The sequence below is a fragment of the Camelus bactrianus genome, chromosome 4 (genome assembly GCF_048773025.1).
Source record: "Camelus bactrianus isolate YW-2024 breed Bactrian camel chromosome 4, ASM4877302v1, whole genome shotgun sequence".
NCBI lineage: Eukaryota > Metazoa > Chordata > Mammalia > Artiodactyla > Camelidae > Camelus > Camelus bactrianus.
In genome coordinates, this window is record NC_133542.1 from 71479292 (window position 1) to 71502361 (window position 23070).

A 23070-nucleotide genomic window follows, 5' to 3' on the forward strand; every position below is an offset into this window, starting at 1 on the left:
CGCCAGGTCTGCGGGTGGAGGAGGGAGCGACTGGGCCCCAACCCCGGTCCTGAGCGCTCTCCTCACCGGTTCTCGCTGGGCTCGGGGGGACCCGCTCGGTGACACAGGTTTCCGGGCCCTCTCTGACTTCAGGTTCACCGGAGCCTAGGGAATAGTTAAGGGCGGACTGACTCCACCTTCCTCGTCAGCACGGACGTGCCTCCGAGCGCCGGCCCCTGTATCCAGCGCCCTATTGAACATCTCCCCCTGGCTTCTCTGCAGGTAGCTCACACCCACGCGTCCAAAACAGTCACCATCTTCCCCCCAAACGCGCTGCTGCTTCTCCAGCTAGTTAATGGGCCCGCCAGGCAATTCGGCTGTCACCTGCGAATTTGGGGGTCGGCCTTGGCCCCTGAGTCTTCTTCAGCTCCTCAAGCACTGGCCAGGTCCTAAGGATCTCTCAGACCAGCCCCTTTTCTCCTCCCCGAGTAGTGCCCGACGCTGTCCACCATCATTTCTTCTCTGGATTTCTGCAACAGCCTCTTAACGGAACTCCCTGCTTGTTCCCCTCATTCTCTCCCCAGTTCTAGAGTGAATTTTCCAAAACCAACAGATCTGATCAGGGCACTCCGCTGCTTACAACCGTTAACGTGGACGGCGAGGATCATCTGTCTCCTGTCCCCTGTCTCTCTCCCCAGCCTCTTGTCCCTCTGCCCTTACTTGCACCCCTCTTTCATTTTCTCCAGACAGTTTGAAGCATCTTTGGTTCTTTTAATGATCCCTTTCTCTCCCATAGGATCAAAGAACTTCATCCCTATTAAACACTCTTCTTGCTCCCATCTATACCCAGCACACATTTCTCCTCCTCCTGGTCTCAGTTTAGATGCTACTTTGTTTTTCATTCATTCATTCTTTTTTTTTTTTTTAATGGAGCTACTGGGGAATGAATCCAGGACTTCGTGTATGCTAAGCATGCGCTCCCCGCTCGATGCTGCTTTCCTGAGGGACCTTTTCTTGACACGACCCCCCACCCCCATTGTAATGACTCGTTTTGTAGATGTTTTCCTTCTACATAGTATCTTTTAGTCTTTGACCATTTGTAAGTATGTTTCTACAATTTTGAACCCTTTAAAAGTATTGATTTTGAATTATCAAAGTACGATGTGCTTGTTAAAAAAAAACAGTACATAAATATATGGTGGAAAAAAATGAAAAGTCCCATTCAAACCCTAACCCAACCCAAATTTCATTCCCTTCCACAGAGGGGACCGCTCTAACAGTTTGGTGAGTATCCCCTTAGTCCTTTAAAAATATGCTTGCATATGTAAGAGCTAAAACTATAAAACTTTCAGGAGAAAATAAAGGCACAAGTCTTTTCAACTTAGGGTTAAGCAGTGATTTCTTAGATATGACACCAAAAGCATAAGTACAAGAGATAAAATAGACAAATTGGATTTCATCAAAATCAAATTTTTAAGAAAGTGAAAACACACAACCCACAGAATGGGAGAAGATATTTGCAAATCACATACCCCCTAGTAATGCAGAATATATAACGAACTTACAACTAAACAATAAAAAGGCAAATAACCCAATGTAAAATAGTCAAAAGAGCTGAGTAGAAATTTCTCCAAAGAAGATATGCAAATGGCCAAGAAGCACACAAAAAGATACTCAACATCATTAGTCATCAGGGAAATGTAAATCAAAGCCATAATGAACATGTGAGAAAAAATTTGCAGGTAAAGTAAAACACACAGACACACACACACAAACAAATACAAAAATACAATGAGATACAGCTTCATATCCCTAGAATGGATATGACCAAAAGAGACAGGTATTGGACAGAATGTGGAGAGATGGGACCCCTCCTACATTGCTAGTGGAAATTTAAAATGATGCAGCAGCTTTGGAAAACAGTTTGGCACTTCCTTAAAAACATAGAGTTACTATATAAATTAGCAATTCTACTTCTAAGTATATATCCAAGAGAAAATTTTCATAGCAAGATTACCCATAATAGTCAAAAAGTGGAAACAACCCAAATGTCCATCAACTGGTGAATGAGTATGATATGGAATTATATATATATATATATATATTTTCATGTGGTGGAATATTATTTGGCAAAGAAAAGGAACAAAGTACTGATACATGCTACAATATGCATGGGCCTTGAAAACACTATGCTAAATGAAAGATACCAGACAAAAAGACCATACATTTATGATTATATTGTTTATACCCAGAATACACAAACCTATAGAGACACAAAGTAGATTAGTGGTTGCCTAGGACTGAGGGGGTGGGGGAAATGGGACAGCCAATGGGTACACGGTTTCTTTTGGGGTTGATGAAAATGGTCTAAAATTAGATGATCATGATGGTTGATGGATGATACTTGTATATGTACAGCTCTGTGGATATTCTGAGAAACACTGATTTCTTCATTTTAACTGTATGCTCTAAATGTATTATATGTGAATTTTATCCCAATAAAACTGTTAAAGTGCATTTATAAACGTTTAGTATATGTAAACTCATAATGCAGGTGGATTTTAAAATATAAATAGGATCATACTATACAAATTGTTCTATGACATTTTTTAATCATTTTTTTTTATGTCAGCTCATGTAGTTCTGTTTAATTCTTTGGAAAGTTTGCATAGCATGCCAGTAATTGCACAATTTTCTTATTGGTGGCATTTGGCTGACCAAAAAACAAACAAACAAAAAAACCTCTCAAATTCTACCAAATATTTAAGGAGTAAATAATACCAAATAATAGCAATTCTACATGACTCCCATTAAGTTGAAGAGGAGGGAAGACTTTCCTACTTGTTTTATGAGGCCATCATTACTCTGATACCAAAGATACAGCAGACAAAGATATAGCAAGAAGATAAAACTACTGACCACTAAACAAACAGACAAAAACAAAAACAAAAACCCTACAGACCACTATCCCTTGTGAATATAGATGTAAAAATTTTAATGGCATTTTCATCTGAATAAATACTTTCATAATAAGTTGAATTCTTAACAGAATAAACCACCACAGTTTGTGGTAATTTGTTACAGACATCCCAGGAAACTAACCCAATAGTCTATATAGTTTTTATATAGTCTATATAAAAAGTTCTGTGGAATCTACAAAAAAGCTTCTCAAACTAATGATTGAGTTTCACAAGATTTCAGGATACAAGGTCAAGAAATCAATACAAAATAAAAAATAATAATTCATTATTAGAAATTAATTTTATCATTATAAATAATAATGAAAACAAAAAGCAATTTTATTTCTGTATTCCAATAATAAACAGTTAGAAACTGAAATTTTAAAAATTACCATTTACAATAGCATCAAAAAATATGAGTCACTTAGGAATCACTCAAGCCATAAATAGGGAAAGATATCTGCAAATTACATATTTCAAAACGATGTACCACCTCATACCCACTAAGATGGTAGATACCCACTAATGATCATAAAAGTAGAAAATAACAAGTGTTGGTGAGGATGTGGAGAAATTGGAACACTTGTGCACTGTTGGTGAAAATGTAAATGGGTGTAGCCATTATGGGAAAACAGTATGTCAGTTCCTCAAAAAATTAAGAAGAGGATTACCATATGGTCCAACAATTTACCTTCTGGGTATATACCCCAAAGCACTGAAAACAGGGTCTTGAAGAAATATTTATACACCCATGTTCAGAGCAGCCTTATTTCCAACAGCTCCAAAGTGGAGGCAAAACAAGTGTCCACTGATGGATAAATGGATAAATAAAACATAAACTATTAATCTGCCTTAAAAAAGAAGGAAATTCTGACTCATGCTGCAACATGGATGAACTCTGAGGACATTACACTACGTGAAATAAGCCAGTGATAAAAAGATAAATACTGCATGATCTCATTTATGTGAGGTACCTAGGGTAGTCAAATTCATAGGGACAGGAAGTAGAATGAATGCTGCTAGAGGCGGGGGGTGGGAGAATGGGGAGTTGTTGTTTAGTGGGTGTAGAGTTTCAAATTTACAAGATGAAAAGAGTTCTGGAGATTGGGTGTACAATGTGAGTGTACTTAACACTGCTGAATTGTACATTTAAAAATGGTTAGGATGGTAAAGTTTATGTTATGTACATTTCGCCACAATTAAAAACAAAAAAGATGTGCATCCATAAAATCTAAAGAATACTCAAAATGTGATTTCAATAAGAAAACGAGCAATTCAATTGAAAAATGGGAGATAGATTTGAGCAGAGAACTTCCCCAAAGAAGAGCTACAGATGGCAAACCCAAGAAAAGATGCTCAACCTGATTAGTCTTTTAAGGAAATGCATATTAGAACAACAATGAGATACTACTTTCCACCTACTAGAATGTCTAAAATAAAAAAGACTGACCATTAAGTGTTGTTGAGGATATGGTAGAACAGAAACTCTCATACACTTGTGGTATGGGTATAAAATGATGCAACCATTTTGGAAAATGGCTTAGCAGTTTAAAAACGTTAAATTCATTCAGCCATTCCACTCCACGAAAAAAGAAAGTATATATACATATAAAGATTTGTGCATAAAAGTTCATAGCAGCTTTAGGTGTAATAGCCAAAAAATGGAAACAACCCAAACGTTCATCAATTGATGAATGGATAAACTATGGTATATTCATATAGTAATGGAATCTCTGGCAATAAAAGGAATGAAGTGCTTATACATGTTACAACATGCACAAATCTCAAAATAATTATGCTGAGTAAAAGGAGCCAGATAGAAAAATCTGCAATTCTAGAAAATGCAAATTAATCTACAGTGACAGAAAGCAGATCAGTGGTCGCTTGGGTGTGGAGGTGGGGTGGGATGTACAAAAAGAGGAAGAAAGGAGGATATACAAAAGGGGAGGAGGAATCTTTTGGGGGCGAAGTATGTGTTTATTATTTTAATTGTGATGATGGTTTCACAGGTATATATATATATAAACTTATAAAAGTGTACACTTTAAATATGTGTAGTTTATGAAACATCTTTATATCTGGAAATTGGTAAAACTGTATTAAAATGATACCACTGAGGGAAACTGGGTGAAACGTACAAAGGACCTCTGTACTATATTTCTAAGTCCTGTGAACCTATAATATTTCAATATAAAAATTTTTTTAAAAGTATTAGTGCTTGTCAAATTGCTCTGTGTAAAAGCTATACCAGTTTAACGCTCTTCAAAGCTGTTTGAGAGAGATCTGTTTGTCCACAACCTAGGGATAGTGGGTGCAATAAATGTTGATTACTTTTACCAGTCCAAAAGGCACAATGTGGTTGTTCAATTTATATCCCTTTGCATACTAGACCAATTTAATGTAATTTCAGGTTTTGTTTTTTTTCTTCTTTGAAGTGCCTGTTTCTAACCTTTGCTGTCTTGCCTCTTTTAGATGTTTGCTTAGATGTCACTTTACAGCAACTTTCCTGAGCCCACTATTTAAAATTGCAGCACCCTCCCATTACCCACTCCAGCTTTATTTTCCTCTGTAGGGATTTATCACCATCTGACATACTATTCAGTTTACTTATTTACCTTATTTAACATCTAACTCCCCTCGCTAAAATATCAATGCATTGAAGGCAGGGATTTTTGTCTTTTATTCAGTACACAATTCCCAATACCTAGAACGAAGCTGGCACATCGTAGGCACTCAGTACATTTCTTGAATGAAAGAATGCTTTTTTTTTTCCTTTTGGGGTGTTTGTCTTTTTCTTGTTGACTTAAGAATTCTATATATATTAGGGAGATTACCCCTTTATCATAAAGGGTGCACGTATTTTCCCCTATTGATGTTTGTCTTTTACTTTACTATTTAGATATTTAAAATTTTATGTAAATACATGTCTGTCTTTCATGGCTTCTGAGCCTTGTATCTTCCTTCTCCAAGATTATAAACATTTTTCTATATATTTGTCTTCTAATCCAATAGATTTTTTCCCTTGCAGAGCTTGAATTCATTCAGAATTTATTTTTCTGTCATATATGAGGTAGCAATAGTCTTTTATTTTGTTTCCAAATGATAGCAAACTGTCTGTATTTTTCTTAACTTAAAAAAGTGCGTTTTTCCCTGTCTTCCTAATCAACCTTTCAAAGGGCTGGCTGGTATTCTTTTTATCTGGAAAAAAGGTTCCTTTCCTGTTGTGCAGTTAAGTCAACATTTATTCATTTCTTATATTTCATGCAAAGGAATGTAATCTTTGTATTCTGCAGAATCACTGAATACAGCACCTAGCACATACATGGCGGGAGCAGAAACTGTGGGATGAGTAAATAAAGGAACAGATATCTGTGTACCTGCTCCGTGGGGCAGTGAGGTCCTGGCGGGCAGGCCTCTGAAAGCTGGTTTTAGATCACACAGGCCAGTGACAAAGTTTTCACCGAACTATGGAGAAATTTAAAAATAGGGACAATTATGCACATATGTACACAGAAGTGTAGAGAAAAATCATTGTAAGGCTGTCAACTGTTTTTTCTTGGGAAGAATCCTGAAATCTTGTGTTTCCTTTTCTATTGTTCCGCTATTATCGTTAATTTCATGTTCATGAAATCCAAAAGTCGAGGAAACATTGAATTGTAGTCCTGCTCTTCGATCCAATATTTATTGAACCATCTGCTCAGTGTGGTCACTGCTATAGGTATCGAGGATGCAGCAAGAAAGAGCCCGGCAAGAGGCCTGTAGTTTTAGCAGGGAGGGTCTCCACAGTTTACTGCAGGTGGGAAACGAGGAAGGAAGAGGACAGGGTGACAGGTATATTGCGTAGCTGAAAACTGAGGCCCAGGGAAGGGCAAGGAATAGCTCTAAAGCGTACAGCGGGTCACCAGCTAGTCCTCAGACTTGGGTCATTAGTTCTGCGGGCCGGGAACTGAGGGAGCGGGGACGGGAGGCGTGTTCCTAGCGCCCTCTTGCCCCGCCCACCCCGCCGAGCCGCGGGCGTCGGGAGAAGGGATGGCACGTGAACCCGGCGGGGCGGGGCGGAGCGGAACGCGCGCGCCTGCGGCTGCGTTTCCGGTCGGAGGCTTTTGCCGAGCGCCCCGCGTCCCTGGGGGGCGGCGGCGGCAGAGGCAGCGGAGGCAGCAGGGGGATCCGGAAGTCAACACCATGTCGAGTCTGCATAAGAGCCGGTAAGAGGGGGGCCACCGAGGTCGACCAGCCAGACCACTCCTTGGCCTGGTTGCCCCTTCTGCCTTGCGGAGGGGGCGCGCGGATGCGGCCAGGGACTGGAACTACTCCCCTCATCCCCCTGGCAGGGGGGTGTCTCGGGCGCCCACCTTCCAACCTCATTGCCTGTGGTGGGCCTGGGCGGGTACAGAGGGGAGTCACTTCTGCCCCTCGGCGTCGCCCCTCCTCTGTTTCTCTCTCTCTCTCTCTCCCCCTGGCACCCTGGATCCCTGGTTCCCCTTCCCCTGGTGTCTTCATCATCCAAGGCCTCGATGCCCCATCCCGCCCCCACCGCCCGTCCTTTTCTCCCTTGTTAACCCTTTGCCCCAGTACCCTCCTCTATCCAAACGCGTCCCACTTGCCGTTTCTTACTAGAAGTGCTAGAAAACCTGGATTCTCCAGTCTGTCCTCTCCCCCAGGCCAAATCCCGCAGCGTTAGCTAATTTTGCTCACTCTTCACTTTTCCTCCGGGGCTTGTTCTTTAAACCTTTTGTCCTTGTCTGAAGGGAGGCCCAGAGGTCTTCTAATGGTTATATCTTTGAGCCTGGACTGCTGCGTGCAGATTACACAGGTCCTTGTCTACAGATCAAATTACTCCTGGTTCCTAGGGTTCTTTGAGTTCAGATAGTTGCACTGTGGTTTGGGCCTGGCCAGTAGGGAGTGCCCAATAAATGCCAGCTCCATAAGTATTAGAATGTATCCAATTTCATGGTGCTCATTTGAAAACCTCTAGACAAGAATATCTCTGGTTTTGGTCTTAGAGGAAAAAGTGATATATAGTTATCCAGAGCTGCCTTTGGACTGGACCTTGACTGAGCTTTGCTGTTTTTATGTCCTGAGGGGGAGGGAGGAGCAGGTTGGGGACTGGTGGTGTGAGGAAGCTGTGTGAGCTTCAGGGGTGGTCCCTAATCCTGTCATCTTGGGGTTTGGTTGTGCTTAATTTGCCTCCCCTCCCTTCCTTCTAGGATTGCAGATTTCCAGGATGTCCTGAAGGAGCCCACTATTGCCTTGGAAAAGCTTCGGGAACTCAGTTTTAGTGGTAAGAGGCAACTCTCCATTTTCAGGGTTTTCCTAGAGCAGTGTTGTGACCAAGATGGAAGGAAAGGTGCCCAAGGCCACACCTGGCCAGTTCTGGGAGCCAGCCTGCCTTTTGGGGCCTTCTCCAGATTCTGTGGAACTGAACAACTGGTGACTACCCTGAGCTTGGAGGGAGTTCCCAGAGCAGTGGTGGCCACAGCATGCCTGTAGGCCTTAAACATGGTGCTTATTGGTCTATAAATGATGCTGATTGCCTCCTGAGAGTAACTGGAGGGACAGGGGGAGCTTCTTGAGCCAAGGTCAGGTCTTTCCTCATTCCTCAGCGAGCTTCCTGTGTTGTAGAGTTTGGTTAGCTGCAGAGTGGTTCCTGGTTCTCCCCCTGGCTTAGGATCAAAGCCAACTGAGGCAACAGTGAACTTGGTTAATGATAAAATTCCAGCCTTGAGACACTGACTTTAAGGAGCTAACCTCCAGCAGTTTTTGACTTTGCCCTCCCTGGCCTTGTTAACTTTCCAGCACGGAGACTTTTGTTTGTCTTTAAAAATACCTGAAGGTGTTTGGTGTAGCTTCCCATGACTGCTCTGCCCTTGTAAGTTTGTCAGTAAGGAATGCTTGAGTTGCCCCTTCATCCCCATGCGAATTCAGAGGTGGGCGCGTTAGCTCCTGTTCACCATAGTAGGGATACCGTAGCAACAGCTGCTTTAGCGAAGTTCCTGCCAGTGTTTCAGGAGACCTTTGTCTTTCTGTTCAGCAGTGATAGGCCCTGAAAATCTTCAGGGGTTGTGGAATCTGTGCTGAGCTGAAGAATCTGCCAGGCTTCAGGGGAGGCAGTCTGCAGTAGTGGTTAAGAGTTTGGACTCTAGAGTCAGACAGACCTATATTTGAGTCCTTGATTGCTCTGCCTTTATAGATGAGTTTCTTTATCTATAAAATGAGGATAATGATGCTGATCTTCCCTACTTACTAGGGTTATAATGAGGATTAGATGAAATAATGTCTGTAAAGCACAAAGCACATTTGCAGCTTAGTTTATATTCCACAAATACCTGTGGAATACCTGCAGTGTGCTGTGCCCTGTGCTAGGTATTGGGACTGTAAGACAGATTTGGTTTTCGTCTTTCTGGGGCATACCCAGTAGCAGGGGTTACAGATGTTAAATAAACATACAATTATATTATGCAATAGTGTTGTGGGGGATGCTGTGAAGGAGAAGTCACCGAGCCATCATTGTTTATATCAATAGGCCTGACTTTGTTGGGGAAGAGATGGAGGGAGCTCTGTCCCCGGGGGCAAGGATCCTGGAGAGAAAGTATACACAGGATTAGCATCTAGGCTAGTGATCTTTCTGGCAGGAAACGATTCTTGAAGACGTACTTCTTGCCCACTCCACTGCCTGCTGGCTGGCTCTGAGGTGGAGGGCTGGGGGTTCTGGGACTCTACGGGGGCGTGACCTTTGCCTGCTGTGTCCACAGGCATCCCCTGTGAGGGCGGACTGCGGTGCCTCTGCTGGAAGGTGGGTGTGCCTGGGGTGGGGCTTCTGCTCTGCTGAGAGTCCCTGGGTTCCTGCATGGGCTGCCCCTACCCCTGGCCCCTTCTTCCTGTTCTCTGCCTTTCCTTGCTTGTCCAAGGAAACTTTTCTGGGAAGTTCTGGGTTTTCTGTTTCTCTTGGCATCCCCTCCAGGATCCCCTTGGGGATGGAACACTTTGTAATGCCAGTGAAGCTCTCTGCTTCCTGGTCCAGACGGTGCAGTGGAAGTGATGCTTATTGGGATAAAAAAAAGGCTGTGCTTTGCCTGAAGCTTGTCTCTGAGGTGGGAGCCGAAGTCCAGTGTTCAGGTTTCCAGCCCCTTTGAGCACAAGGTTTTGTTATCATTTGAAAGAGTCTGTGAGGAAAAGCAATGGAAAGGGCTAGTTTGGGATAAAGGAGGGGGAAGCCAGCGGGGAGGAAGGGGAGACTGCCCCCAGCCTACGTCTCCGTTCCTGGGTTTTAGCGCATCTTGCCTTCTCTGGGCTTTATCAGACATTTTCCTTGAGGCCTGTCAGCCTCTATCTACTGTCCAGGGTTGGGCTGGGGGAGCGCCAGAACTTTACTCTTCTCTCCCTGTGTAGATTCTCTTGAACTACCTCCCCTTGGAGAGAGCCTCCTGGAGCTCCATCCTGGCTAAACAGAGGTGAGACCCTGCGAAAGAGGGATGCCGGGAGGGCCTTTGTATCAGGCAGTATCAGACTGAGCCAGTCCTGCTTCCTGTTGCTGCCGCTCTGCTCGGGCTCCCTGGGCAAGACCTTTGGGAACCATCCCTCTCTCCTCTCCTCTCCTCTCCTCCAGGGAGCTGTATTCTCAGTTCCTGAGGGAAATGATCATCCAGCCTGGCATTGCCAAGGCCAACATGGGTGTGTCCAGGGAAGATGTGACCTTTGAGGACCATGTGAGTAGGATCAGCGGTGAGAACTGAGGCTACGGAGTGGGGAGGGGTGTGGGCGTTGGGGTGGACTAGGTCCCTCACCCGGAGGCCGGGTGCAGTTGCTCGTGGGCCTCTCTGGCCCTCCCAGTACCTCCTTTCTGTGTTTGGCTGCTTAGCTCCCGAAGGCTGTCGCTTCTCCCCAGGCCCGGTCAGAAATAGGAGTGATGCCCGGGGTCTGGGGAGCGCTGTGCCTGCAGCATGGAGCCTCTTTGTGCCTTGTCTCCTTTCCTCCTCATCCCCCTTCCTTGAGGAAGGTTCTGTGATTTTATAGTTGAAAGGAATCAGAGCAGGGTTGGGGTGAGGATAAACGGCCTTTCTGTGGCCCCGAGGAAGCCTCACCCTGCCCACAAATACCAAGCTCCTCCCTGGCACTTCACAGTTGGGAAGTGGAGATGGTTGGACCCAGGCAGATTCTCCAAGGACTGGAATTGGCAACTCAAAGTATTGATGAATTAGATTTGAAGAGACCTAATGAGACAACATTCATTCATTCGGCAAGCATTCAGTGAGCACCTGTTACATGCAGCGTTCTAGAACTGTGGACAGAAAAGACAGAGTCCCTGCAGAGCAAGGAGGGGCTCAGAGCAGACTGCAGGGCTCGTCCACTGGGTGTGGAGTTTGGTCATGGTTTGGGAGGCTGCGGGAGGTCTGTGCTGCCCCCCGACTTGCTCGCTGTCTGTCTTGGCCACAGCTGGGTCTCTGGTGGGAATGTTGGTTCGGGCACTGCTCAGCCCCCAGACTGGTGTCTGCTCCTGGGGCCCTATCCGGCTGAGGACAGAGCAGCTCATTTTCTCCCCACAGCCACTCAACCCCAACCCTGACAGCCGCTGGAACACATACTTCAGGGACAACGAGGTGCTGCTGCAGATCGACAAAGATGTCCGGTAAGCCGGGAGCTGGCCCGTAGGAATTCTGGGCTTTTTCTAGTTCTGCCCTGTCCCTTCCCAGCCCAGGCCCCACAGGGTGTTTGAGGAAGTGTTGGTCAGCTGTCCCGGTAGCTGAGTCTAGTCCCCAGCGATAGCAGGCCTGGGGATGGGGCCAGCGCTGCAGGCCCCATCCCCAGCCCGGCTCTCCTCTCCCTGCCTGAGCTGCAGCTGTGGCCCTGGCGTTTAGGGATTCTCTGCTCCTTCCTTGAACAGATGTTGAGGCCCTCCTCGGTGGCAGGCTCAGTGCCAAGCTCAGGGTTGAGCCTGGAACAGATAGACATGGTCCCTCTCCTTAAGGAGCTTAGAATCTGGTGGGGAGGATGGGGACACAGATGTTCGGTAAAATAGACCTTCTATGTAACTAACATTTCTGGTAAATGCTCTGAAGACAGAGCTCAGGGTGGTTCAGGGTGCTCGGGAAGCCTCGCCTGTTTCAGCTGAGATCTGAGGAGTGGGGGGCTCCAGCGAGGAGGGAGGGAAAGGCCATGGTGGGCGAGGAGCTGCCTGTGGGAAGGCCCTGAGAGCCCATGGGGCTTGGCCCTTTGGAGGAGCAGTGTGAGATCCACACCGGGGGCAGGCAGGGGTCAGACCTTGGACTTGATCCCAAGGACATGGGGCAATTGTACAAATACTTTAAGCATACGAGTGACAGGGCCAGAAATTTTTTTTTTTTTTTTTTAATTGTGAGCTACGTTGTGTGCATGTGTGTGCTTTTCGACTTGGTGGAGAAACGCGGAGACGCTGGCTCTACTGTCCTGTTAGGTTGGTGCATCTGGCAAGGATGGAATCTCCCACATGGCTGGGTGGGGAGCGAGGAGGCCTTGTGCGCAGTGGAGCCAGGTGGTTAGAGCTTGGGTTCTGGAGGCCGTCTGCCATGTTTTAGTTCTACCAGTTGTTAGCTGTGTCCCAGTTCCTCACCCCCCTGGGTGCTGCTCCCTGCCTGTGCCCATTTTGCCCAGGCCCTGGCTCAGGCGGCCCCGGTGGGACCCCAGCCCAGAGCGGCTCGGCCAGGTTGCGGAATGGGGTGCTTGCCTCTTTCGTTCTCGGGCTGGTTTTGGGGCAGCTCTACCCACGAGGTGTTTTAATGTCCCAGTTTAAGTCAGAAACCACGTCTTGAACCTAGTCCTGGGGAACAGGTTCTAACCCTGATAGTGATTGTGGCACGTCATTCAGCTTTTCGAGGGCAAGGTTGCAATGTGCTGTGTATAAGGAGTCTGAAAAATGTGCATACACTGCAATATGTATGTTTTAAAAACTTGATCACATTCTAGTGTTTGTTTTTCTTTTTCTTGATCACATTCTAGAGACTGTCTCTCAACCTCCTTTTTTCTCTGACTCTGTTTTGGACATCTTCCCACGTCAGCTGTATAATCTGTTGTACAATGTGTAACTTAACCTCTTTTACCATTTTAATCCATAAGGCAGTTAATATTCCTGTACAAATTAGATATTTTTGACATGGAAAGATGTTTGTGGTTTAAGAGAGAAGTTAGACTGTAAGACCCTAAGGACACTTAAAAATATGTGTGTGTGTGAGTGTGTTTGTGTGTGTGTGTATCTATTTGCAAATACACATAAGATGTATGGGTATGTTTACATATACAGTGACTGTATTGCTTTTTAAAAACTTGTTTTTAAAATAAAATATTATTAATTAAAAACCATACATACACACAGTTGGCTTTTGGAATGCTGGGGCACCCGGCAGCAAGGTGCCGATGGAATGCCCCAAACCTCCACTCTGAGTAACAGTACTCTCCCGTTCCCTCTTGACAGGAGATTGTGCCCAGACATATCCTTCTTCCAGAGGGCCACTGAGTACCCCTGCCTCCTCATCCTGGATCCCCAGAATGAGTTTGAGACCCTTCGTAAGCGGGTGGAACAGACGACACTGAAATCCCAGACGGTGGCCCGGAACCGGAGTGGGGTCACAAATGTGAGAGGCAACATGGGGGCCCAGGGACTCCCTGTGAAAGCCTTTTCCTTCCTGCTTCCCTTGGACTACTGCCCACAGGCCATCAGGCCCCTGACCATCTGTCCTGTTACTCAAAGCAGCCTTGGTCCTTCCAGGGCCACCTCTGGGCTCTTTCTGAAAGTCAGGTATCAAAGGCTGGGTGTAACGGGTGCCAGGTGAGGGCCCTGCTGTGCAGTAAAGGAGCCATACTTCTGGTCTTGCGATGGAGATGGCTCTCGGAAAAGTAATTACAAGTGTGAGGAGAACAGTGATGGGGTGGAATGATGAGCCAGTCTGAGTGTCAGGGAAGACTTTCCTGGGAAAGTGACATTTAAGCTGAGGCTGGAAGGATGAAGAGGAAAGAGCCTTCTAGGTAGTGAGGAGGGCATGTGTGGTTGTCCTCAGGCAGGAGAGAGCAGGGTGTGTTCAAGGAAGGGAGGAGTCCAGCATGAGGTGGGGGTAGGGAAGAGGGAAGGGTTGCTGGGGGGTGCGGGAGAGGTGAGTGGTGATGAGGCCACTCGGGTCTTTATCCTGAGGGCTGGGGACCCCTGCAGCATTCTCAGCTGGGCAGTGCTGTGATTCAAGTATGTCTTTGCAAAAGACTGCTGCGGGCCCTGGGGGAATATTGATTGAAGGGGGCAGGAATGGAGGTGGAGAGGCTGCCTGGGAGGGTCCAGGGAAGGATGGGTGGGTGGGAGTAGGGTGTAGCTGGGAGAGAGGTGAGAGACTAGACCGAGGAGAAAGGACTGTGCTGGCCAAGTTAGGCTGAGCTTTTGAATCTCAATCTTCTAGCAGATTCCTGTGATTCTGAGAAGCTGTTTATAGCTAAACAAGTATATTTTCTTATTCCTTAACTTACACCTATTGCTTTGGTACCTGGAACTCTGACTTGTTCCTCAAAACTTTTCATTGTCCTCCAACAATGGAAAAATCCTTCTCTGTAACCTCCAACAAGCTAGACGCAGGTACTACTGCAGAAGCGTGTTTTCCCCAAGTGGAATGACGGGTCAGGGCTCTGTGTTTCCAGGAGAGCAGCCATTTTTCACCACATGGGTGACAGGCAGTTCTGGCTGATCCCAGGGGTCCACGTGCCCACAGCAGAACTGAGTGTGTCAGGAGATGATGAATGCTTGGCTAAATGACTGTATGGCTTGCTGTGCGGGTGGCCTTCCTGCTTGGCTACTGATGCCCTGTCTGCAGGGTAGAATGGGGACCTGGCTTCTGTCATTCATTTTCTACAGTAATTGGGGGCCAAGAACCTTTGGACCTGGTCCTGGTGGCAGAGAACCTGACCGACCACAAGCTTCATCCCTAGATCTCTGGACCTAGGGATGAGTGGGCAGTCTGAGTTAAAGCTGACTGGGCAGGTTTGACCCTGGACAAGTAACACCAGACTCACCTTCTTGGGTCTCTGTCCCTTCTTCTGAAAAATGGTGTAATTGTTTCCGCCCTGTCTGGCTTATGCAGAGAGGATGAAATGAGGTCATGGCTGTACAGGTTCTTGGAAAGCTGGGAAAGCAGTGGGCATTCTCTGAGGCCTGGACCTCAAGTACTGGAGTCAGCCAGTCTGGGTGTAAGTCTGGTGCCACCACTTAATGTGAGATGTCTGACGAGTGGCCTAACATTTCTGAGCCTCAGTTTCCTCAACTTGAAAATGATGTTGTGGGGGAGGGCAATAGCCCAGTGGCAGAGCGCATGCTTAGCACACATGAGGTCCTGGGTTCAATCCCCAGTACCTCCATTTAAAAAAGAAAAAAAACCAATGATTTTGAGAGAATGCTCTAAGTTGTTCAGAGCATAAATAGAGGAATGCTTTTAGAGTACTGTCTTGCACATAGAACACTCTCAGTAAACATTAGTGCTGTGTGTGTGCACATGTACACGCATGTATACGTGTATCCATGTGCATAATACAGTGGTATATATAGTGGAAAAGGGGCCTTAATGTCCCCAGGACCCTTGGCTTCCAGGACTGCTTCGTACTCTGTCCCTGCGTGGGTTTGCCTGTGGCTCTCATATAGCTAACCCCAGGTACCTGAATATTTACAAAGCTCCCAAGGGCTCCCAGTGGGCAGCCACTGTTGGGGACCTCTGCCCTATTGCATGAATTTTTAGCAAGGAATCATCATCTCTTTGTTAATCTCCCAACTTTTTCTTAATGAAAATTTTGAAACATTGAGAAAAGTTGAAGAGTTCAATGCAAACCTATATACTTTCCACCTAAATTCAGCAGTTGTTAACCTTTTGTCATGTTGTGTATGTGTTATATGCAGACAGTAAGTTGCAGACATTCTGACCTTTTACCTCTAATCAGTTCAGCAGGCATCTCCTGAGAATAAGGACATCCTCCTCCTTACCACTGTCACATCTAGGAAAATTAACCATAATTTATAGTAACATCTAACATCTAGTCCATGATTGGATGTCCTCAGTTGTGCCAAGAATATTTTTCTTTTAAATGCAAACCAGGACCTAGTCAGCATTCATGCACTGCATTGGGATGTCACGTCTCTTTAGTCTCTTGCTCTAGAGTGGGCCTCTACCCTCCCCTACCCCCAACATTTGACTTTTTGAAGAGTCTTAGCCAGTGGTCTGTTTTTGACATTTTTTTAAAAATTGAAGTGTAGCTTACACACAGTAAGATGCATACATTTTAGGTATACAACTGGATGAATTTTTTCTCATGTATCCACCTATGTAACTGCCAAGCAGATCAAGACATGGGACATTTCCATCATCCAGAAAGTTCCTTCATGCCCCCTCTCAATCAGTACCCCTTCTCTCAGAGGTAAGCACTATTCTGGGTTTTATCACCATGAATTAGATTTCAGTCCAGCAGTCTTGTAGAATGTCCCACATTCTGGATTTATCTGCTTGTTTCCTCCTGGTGGCGGTGGACACATTCCTCTCTGCTCTGTGTTGCCCGTAAGATGGAAATTAAGCTTCGGCTTAATGGTAAATATTTCTGGTGGGAACAGATGGTCTGTAATGCCGCCCACCTTCTTAATGGGCTCTTCGTCTTTCGCCCCAGATGAGCTCCCCACACAAGAACTCGGCACCATCATCCCTGAACGAGTACGAGGTGCTGCCCAACGGCTGTGAGGCCCACTGGGAAGTGGTGGAGCGGATTCTGTTCATCTACGCCAAGCTGAACCCTGGCATCGCTTACGTGCAGGGCATGAATGAGATCGTGGGGCCCCTCTACTATACCTTTGCCACTGACCCCAACAGCGAGTGGAAAGGTAAATGGGCTCTTGCCTTCCCACATCCTTGTTGCTGCCTTCTAGAAAAATGGAATGAGGAAAGCTGGAAGCTGGGCTAGTGGGCTCTACCAGACTACAGCTCACTTCCCTGTTTTGGCATCCATTGCCCCTTGGTCAGATAAGGGGGTTGGCCTGGATCATCTCTGAGATCTTTTCTAGCTCGAACTTTCTAGAATGTTAGATGCTTACTGACCTCTTGATATTTGTAACTGAATTTCTGATAGAGGAGATAAGCTATATATACAGGAAGCTGGATAATAGAAAGGATTTATATAAATAATGATGTGAAAAATGCCATCAGAAGAGCATGCAGTCAGTTGCTAAGCAGGTGTGCAGTGTAGTCAGAATCTGAGAAGAAAGAAGTGATGTCCTTAGTCTGGGGGTGGAGAGTGGACACGGACAGAGAAGGGATGCAGCCTGACTGTGAGGCTCTCATGATGAAAGCAAGACGGCACGGGCCTCGGGAGGGCACCCGCTCTCTCGCAGCTGCCCTCATCCTGCCCGACTCTCCCAGAGCACGCGGAGGCAGACACCTTCTTCTGCTTCACCAACCTCATGGCCGAGATCCGGGACAACTTCATCAAGAGCCTTGACGACTCACAATGTGGCATCACCTACAAGATGGAAAAGGTGTACTCCACCCTGAAGGATAAGGACATGGAACTCTACATGAAACTGGTGAGAAGCCCCAGGGCCACGTGGGCCAGGGCAGACAGACCGACAGAAAGGGGCAAAGGGGAGCAGGCTCCTGGGCATCCCAGGCCCAGGGTGAGGTCTGGCTTGAGTCTGGGGACTGAAGTGGCTGCTTCTGCCAGGGGGCGTGGACCCCGGTGCCGAGGAGGGGCTGGGAGACTGAGGCAGCGGATGGTGGCAGCCTAGTACCTGGGGGTGAAGAGGAGGTTGATACGGTGCTGACTGTGTACCAGGCACAGTGCAGGGCAGTCACTGTATACAGTTAGTTCGGCCTTTTAGAGTCCTCTGGGAGAGGAAGTGTGAACTTCATTTTTAAAAATTACTGGAGTGGCATTCCATGTTTATTTCAGGAAACAGTTCAGTAAAATACATTTATTTATAAATAAAAACCTTTTTGTGAATAAGAAAATATATATAAACATATCTTTTTAAACAACTTTGGAATTGTGTCTTGCTATTTTCTGACATGCTTTTTTCAGTTAGTGATGTTCACTGTGGCTGACCAGAGGGCTCATCTCTATTGGGAAGAATTGTCTCATGGGGTTCTTGTGTGGAGTAAATAAGAGGGATATTTAACATGTTAAGCACAAGGCCAGGCTTGTAGTAAGTGCCCAAAAATGGTTTCTTTGTCCATAAATCCGAAGTTAGAATCTATATAGTGTTTTAAAAGAATTTGGGCCATCATTTATAAATCTAAGGAGCTTATATAAAAGTTTCGGTTTCTGGCTTCTCTCAAAAAATCAGACAATTTGACATCAGCTAGCCGCAAGCAGTAGCTACCTCTCTGAGCGAGGCTCCCTGGGCCGCCCGGAGCCATCCCCGCCTTAGTGTGCCCGGCACTCACACCTGGCCTGCCGGGTCCTCTGTTGGGTGCTTATCTGAATTCCTGTCTAATAGGCTGCGTGGTGTGCCATGGCAACCAGCCAACACGGATTCTTGCGCCCCACCCCACACCTCTGTCTCCCCAGCAAGAGCAGAACATCAAGCCCCAGTTCTTTGCCTTCCGCTGGCTGACACTGCTGCTCTCCCAGGAGTTCTTGCTGCCAGATGTCATCCGAATCTGGGATTCCCTCTTCGCCGATGACAACCGCTTTGAGTTCCTCCTCGTCGTCTGCTGCGCTATGCTCATGTGAGTGTGGCCGTGAGCGGAGGGGCGGGCAGGGAGTGAGCCTCTGGGATTCTCAGATGAGCCTCAAACCAAACTCATTGCGGGTGGTGCAGAAGAAGCAGGAAGGGGCCTGGCCAGGCCTGCACTCAGTGGCCTCGGGGCCTAGCGTTTCTGCTGCTTGTTTTTCTTAGACTGATCCGGGAGCAGTTGCTGGAAGGGGACTTCACCGTAAATATGCGGCTCCTGCAGGTAATGGAGTTTAGGCAGGTTTAGTCTTTAGCCATGAGGCAGACGCTTACCAGGCACCCACCCCACGCCGGCCACTGTGGTGGCCTGCGGTCAGGGTCCGGAGAGTGTAGCGGGGCTTAGGAGTCCAGACTTCTGGTGCACATCTGGGTTTAGATCTGGGTTGGCTCCTGGCTTTGCCACTGCCCTTGAGTGTGGTGGGGCCTTGAGTGAATGACTTGGCTTCTCTGAACCAAGTTCTCTGCATAAATAAATAACACCTGGGGCACAGCGTTATTACCCGGTACATGGTAATAATGCTTGTTGGTAATCATGCTCAGACCTGGGGAAGTAAAGTGTGGGCCTTAGTGGTTAACAAGACAGGCTCGGGTCATTCAGCTTTAGGGGGTGGGTGTAGCTCAAGTGGTAGAACGCATGCTTAGCATGCACGAGGTCCTGGGTTCAATCCCCAGTACCTCCCCCAAAATAAGTAAACCTAATTACCCCCCCTAAAAAAAGTCACTCAGCTTTGGGTTCACATCTTTGTTTAGCTGTGCTAGTCATGTGACCTAAGCCAAGTGGCAACCTCTCTAGGCCTTAATTTCTTTGTCAACACCTGGCCTGGGGCTGGTTTTCAGTAACTTCATTGACTAGATCTGTAAAACAGGGGCTGTTAGGGTGACCCTGTGAGCTCATGTATGGACAGTGTCCGGCCCTGTTCCAGGCTTATTGTGAACAGAGCTCAGGGTCCGACAGCAGGATGTGGGGAAAGGTGGGGCGTCTTGGTCATAGGGATGGGGCTGTGAGACCTTCTGGGTGGTGGCTATTTGGGTTGATTAAGTTAGTGCTGCAGTGGGTGTAACAATAGCTCTACGCAGGGTTTGGACAGACTGGGGGTGTCTGGTATCCTGTGGTCCCTACCCCTCAGGCCCAGGGTCCAGCATGGTGATGGGTCCGTTGGGGAGGACTAGGTGCGGCAGAGGTGGTGAAGGCTGAGCTGGCTTCAGCGGCATATTGTCGGCCTTTCCCTGCCCAGGATTACCCCATCACAGACGTCTGCCAGATCCTACAGAAAGCCAAGGAACTCCAAGACTCACAGTAGCCTGGCGGCAAGAGGCCTGGGTTTGGGAGAGAAGCCACCGACCCCTGTGCCCTGGCTTCTGGGACATGCAGAAGCCTGTGGGATCCCAGCTGGGTTTGAGGGAGAAGCTGAGGGTTGGCCTGTCCAGGCCTCTCAGCCTGGCCGCTCCCACCGGGGGCATGCTGCGCCACGCTCCTTCCTAACACCGAGCCCTGGCTCCTCCCACTCTGACCCTGGGACCCTTTGCCCAGGCTGCTGAGCAAGGCAGAGCTCATGAAGTTGTTTCCTGGGGCTGGGGCAGATGGGGGGCTGGGGGCTGGCAGGGGCCCCTCCTGGTGTCTGCTCTGTGGCTCCCTTCCTCTCCTGCTCTGTCTTCTGGGGTCTGGTCCAGGAGGTGCTTGGCAAATGAGCCAGAAACCACTTCTGGGGGTTGGTGCTCCGGCTTCTCCATGGGGAGGGTGACACTGAAGGAGCTAAGAGGCTGCCAGGCCCAGGTCACATCCTCTGTCCCTTTCCCACTGAGCATGTGCGTCTGTGTGTGTGTAGCCATAGGCTGGTGTATGTGTCTCTAATCCCCCAGGTGTCTGCTTCCCCTCCATCTGTGTGTGTGTGTATGTCTGTGCATGGCGGGCAGTATATCCCTCTGGGTCTCTGTTTCACCTTCTCTATCTCTTCATCTCTCCCTCCATCTCTGCCGCAGAGGGTGTGTGTGGCCCTCGCTCTGTCTGCCCTTCTCTCCATTGCTCTCCCTCTGCCCTCCTCTCTTGGGGTGCCTTATCCCCGGCCTCTTCCCCTTTTTCCTCCCCTCCACACCTGTGAACCCTGGAGACAGAATGAAGAGTCTGGCTGAGCAAAGCTCCTGGAGGTCAACCTTGGCCTTTGCACCCTGTTCCCATTTCCCAGCTCTAGGGTCCCAGGTCTCCCAGTCCACAGTGCCTCACTTGAGGGCCCTGAACCTGCTCCCCACCACAGAATTCTTGGAAACCTGCTCCCTGTCACAGAATTGACGGCCCATGAAGCTTTGAGCCTCTCACCCTCCAGCCCAGGGACAGAGGAGGGAGGAGAGGGAGAACTGTGTCCTCCAGAGCTTCCCCCAAAGGTCCTTCTCTCTCAAAGAGGACATGAAGGTGATTCAGTACCCTGGATCCGGGTGCTTCTGAGATGTAGTCATTCCCATGTCTTCCAGGTCCTGGCCCAGGGCAGGCGAGTCCTGTCAAGGGCAAGCGGGACCAAAAGGAGCCTCTCTGGGCCAGGCAGAGCTGAGCTTAAAGGCCCTGGGTCCTGTTGGTGCCAGGAAGGCCAGGTCTCCCCAGGCAGGGGAGGTGGAGGAGGTGCTGGCCCTTCTCTGGGCACCTGCTTGGGCTGTTCCCAGGATTTGGGGCAGGCGCATACTGAGTGGGAGCAGCTGGCTACTCCTACTGCTGGGCTGTGGAGGGGTGGGCTTATTCTGACCATGCCCCCTTTCTCGTGCTGTGAGGAGGCAGGTGTTTTGCGCCTGGAAGGCTGGGGAATGTAGCAAGGGTCCTTTTCATCTCAAGACTGGCCAGCAGGGGTCCTCAGGCCCCCCCCCCCCCCCCCAGCGCCTTCCTGAGTCTGACGGCTAGGACTCCTGGCTGTGGGCCAGGGACGGCTTTCCCCAGGCGGCTCCTTTCCAGGCTGTACCTTGGTTGCTTCTGGGACTTCATGCACGTGCCCTTTTGCCTCCTCTCCCAACAGTTATTTGGGCAATTTTTTACTATTTATTCAGACTCCTGGTTATTTATTGCAGATTGGCAAGTGTTTGATTTGGGGACGAAGGGTGGGGCTGGAAAGGTGTATGAGTTGGAGACATGGTCTTCCTGACCTTCCAAGGTCAGAGTCAGCATCCTCTCCCTGCCTCTGGGACCTTCCTGGTTTTCTAGCAGGTCCTGGCTAGAAGGGCTCTGAGCTCTGTAACAGAACTGGGAATAGGAAACGAGAGGGCTGGTATCCTTGCCAGATTCCAAGACCTGGCATACTGTTTCCCACCAGCCTGGCTCACCCTCTTCCCAGAACTTGTCAGCTGGTCGTTCAGCTCCAACTTGATACCTTCACAGCCTAAGGCTTGGGCCACAGACAGGGACCCAGCAGACACTGCCCAGGACATCTGATGCATTCCCTCTTGCCTGTCCCTCTGCCTTCCTTCCTGCGCCCATACTACTTGAAATCTTTGCATCTAATTTGCCTCAGTGGCAGACATTGGTCCAGTGCCCTCTCCTTGACCCTGGGATGAAGGTCAAAAGCACAGGGACCATGTCCATGTTAGACTGAGCTCCCCAGTGGATACTGCCTGAGGAGAGGACCTGTGCTTGGCAGTCTCCCCTCCCCAGACTCAACGGAGGTCCCCAGAGAGCCAGAGATCCCGAAGCCTCCTGCTTGGGAAGCTGCCCCCCAGGACTTTGGATACCTAAAGAATGGGCTGTATGAATTCAGCAAGTCTCACTCCAAGGATCAGAATGTTAGTCTGCTTTTGTTTTTTCATTTGTTTCATTCTTTGAACCAATGCTGTTGACAAGTTGTCTTTAATAAATCATGTGTTCTTTGCAGTGGGCATTGGTTCTGTGATGGGCTGAAACCTTCCAGACCTCGGAGCAGGAAAAAATACTTGAGCAGAGGTGAAGTCAGGAGGCTCTTACAGTAGTCAAAGGAAAAGGCTAGGAAATTTTGTTTGAAGACCCTGTTCAGCAACGCTCATTTAACTACTGCAATGTGCGGCTGAGGGGAGGAGGGAGTGTGGACTGGGGCAGAAGGTATTACATCATGATTTCATAGCAAGTTATTTTTTAATTGAAAAACATTGAAATTCAACCAGTCACTCATAGCCCACAATCTGGCACTGATAATATGTTAGTCTTTTATTTGCAGATGTAATTTGTATTATGTAATTGTCATTTTCCTGATGTATTGCTTTGTGTATTGTCTACCCCCTTTAGGTTGTGAGCAAGTAGCTGTATGATTTTATTTGTATGGGCTATATACTGTTTTATCTAATATACTAAAAATGCCCCAAACCAGTCGCTATTTCTCAATATTTTGCTTAGTCCCCAGCCTCTATTATAAGGAACATTGGGGGAGAGTTCGTATGTGAAACCCTTGTATTCCTGGTTTATTTCCCAGCTTA

General features: G+C 47.7%; 1 protein-coding gene across 3 annotated transcripts; it reads left to right on the top strand.

Moving 5' to 3' along the window:
• The first annotated feature begins 6744 nt into the window (after positions 1-6744).
• On the top strand, positions 6745-22963 carry TBC1D13 (TBC1 domain family member 13). Of its 3 annotated transcripts, XR_006723393.2 has the most exons (13): positions 6778-7144; positions 8147-8220; positions 9692-9732; positions 10329-10390; positions 10546-10645; positions 11483-11565; positions 13384-13543; positions 16593-16803; positions 17339-17502; positions 18486-18646; positions 18817-18874; positions 19887-22407; positions 22497-22963. XR_006723393.2 is itself a non-coding variant. In XM_010951217.3 (12 exons), exons 1-12 carry the CDS (start codon positions 6969-6971, stop codon positions 19950-19952), a joined length of 1356 nt encoding a protein of 451 aa, XP_010949519.2. In that variant the 5' UTR covers positions 6778-6968; the 3' UTR covers positions 19953-22495. The 3 variants fall into 3 exon arrangements, 1 of the variants encoding a protein (XP_010949519.2); XM_010951217.3 differs by lacking the exon at positions 22497-22963 and having other exon boundaries at positions 19887-22495; XR_006723394.2 differs by lacking the exons at positions 19887-22407; positions 22497-22963 and having other exon boundaries at positions 6745-7144; positions 18415-18646.
• Positions 22964-23070: the final 107 nt, after the last annotated feature.

Bases quoted from the DNA above. Each gene is read 5' to 3' on its own strand.
- TBC1D13 (XM_010951217.3), top strand. From the start codon at position 6,969: ATGGCACGTGAACCCGGCGGGGCGGGGCGGAGCGGAACGCGCGCGCCT. The intron at 9,733-10,328 runs GTGGGTGTGCCT...CTCCCTGTGTAG, and splicing joins TGCGGTGCCTCTGCTGGAAG to ATTCTCTTGAACTACCTCCC. The intron at 16,804-17,338 runs GTAAATGGGCTC...CGACTCTCCCAG, and splicing joins CCCCAACAGCGAGTGGAAAG to AGCACGCGGAGGCAGACACC.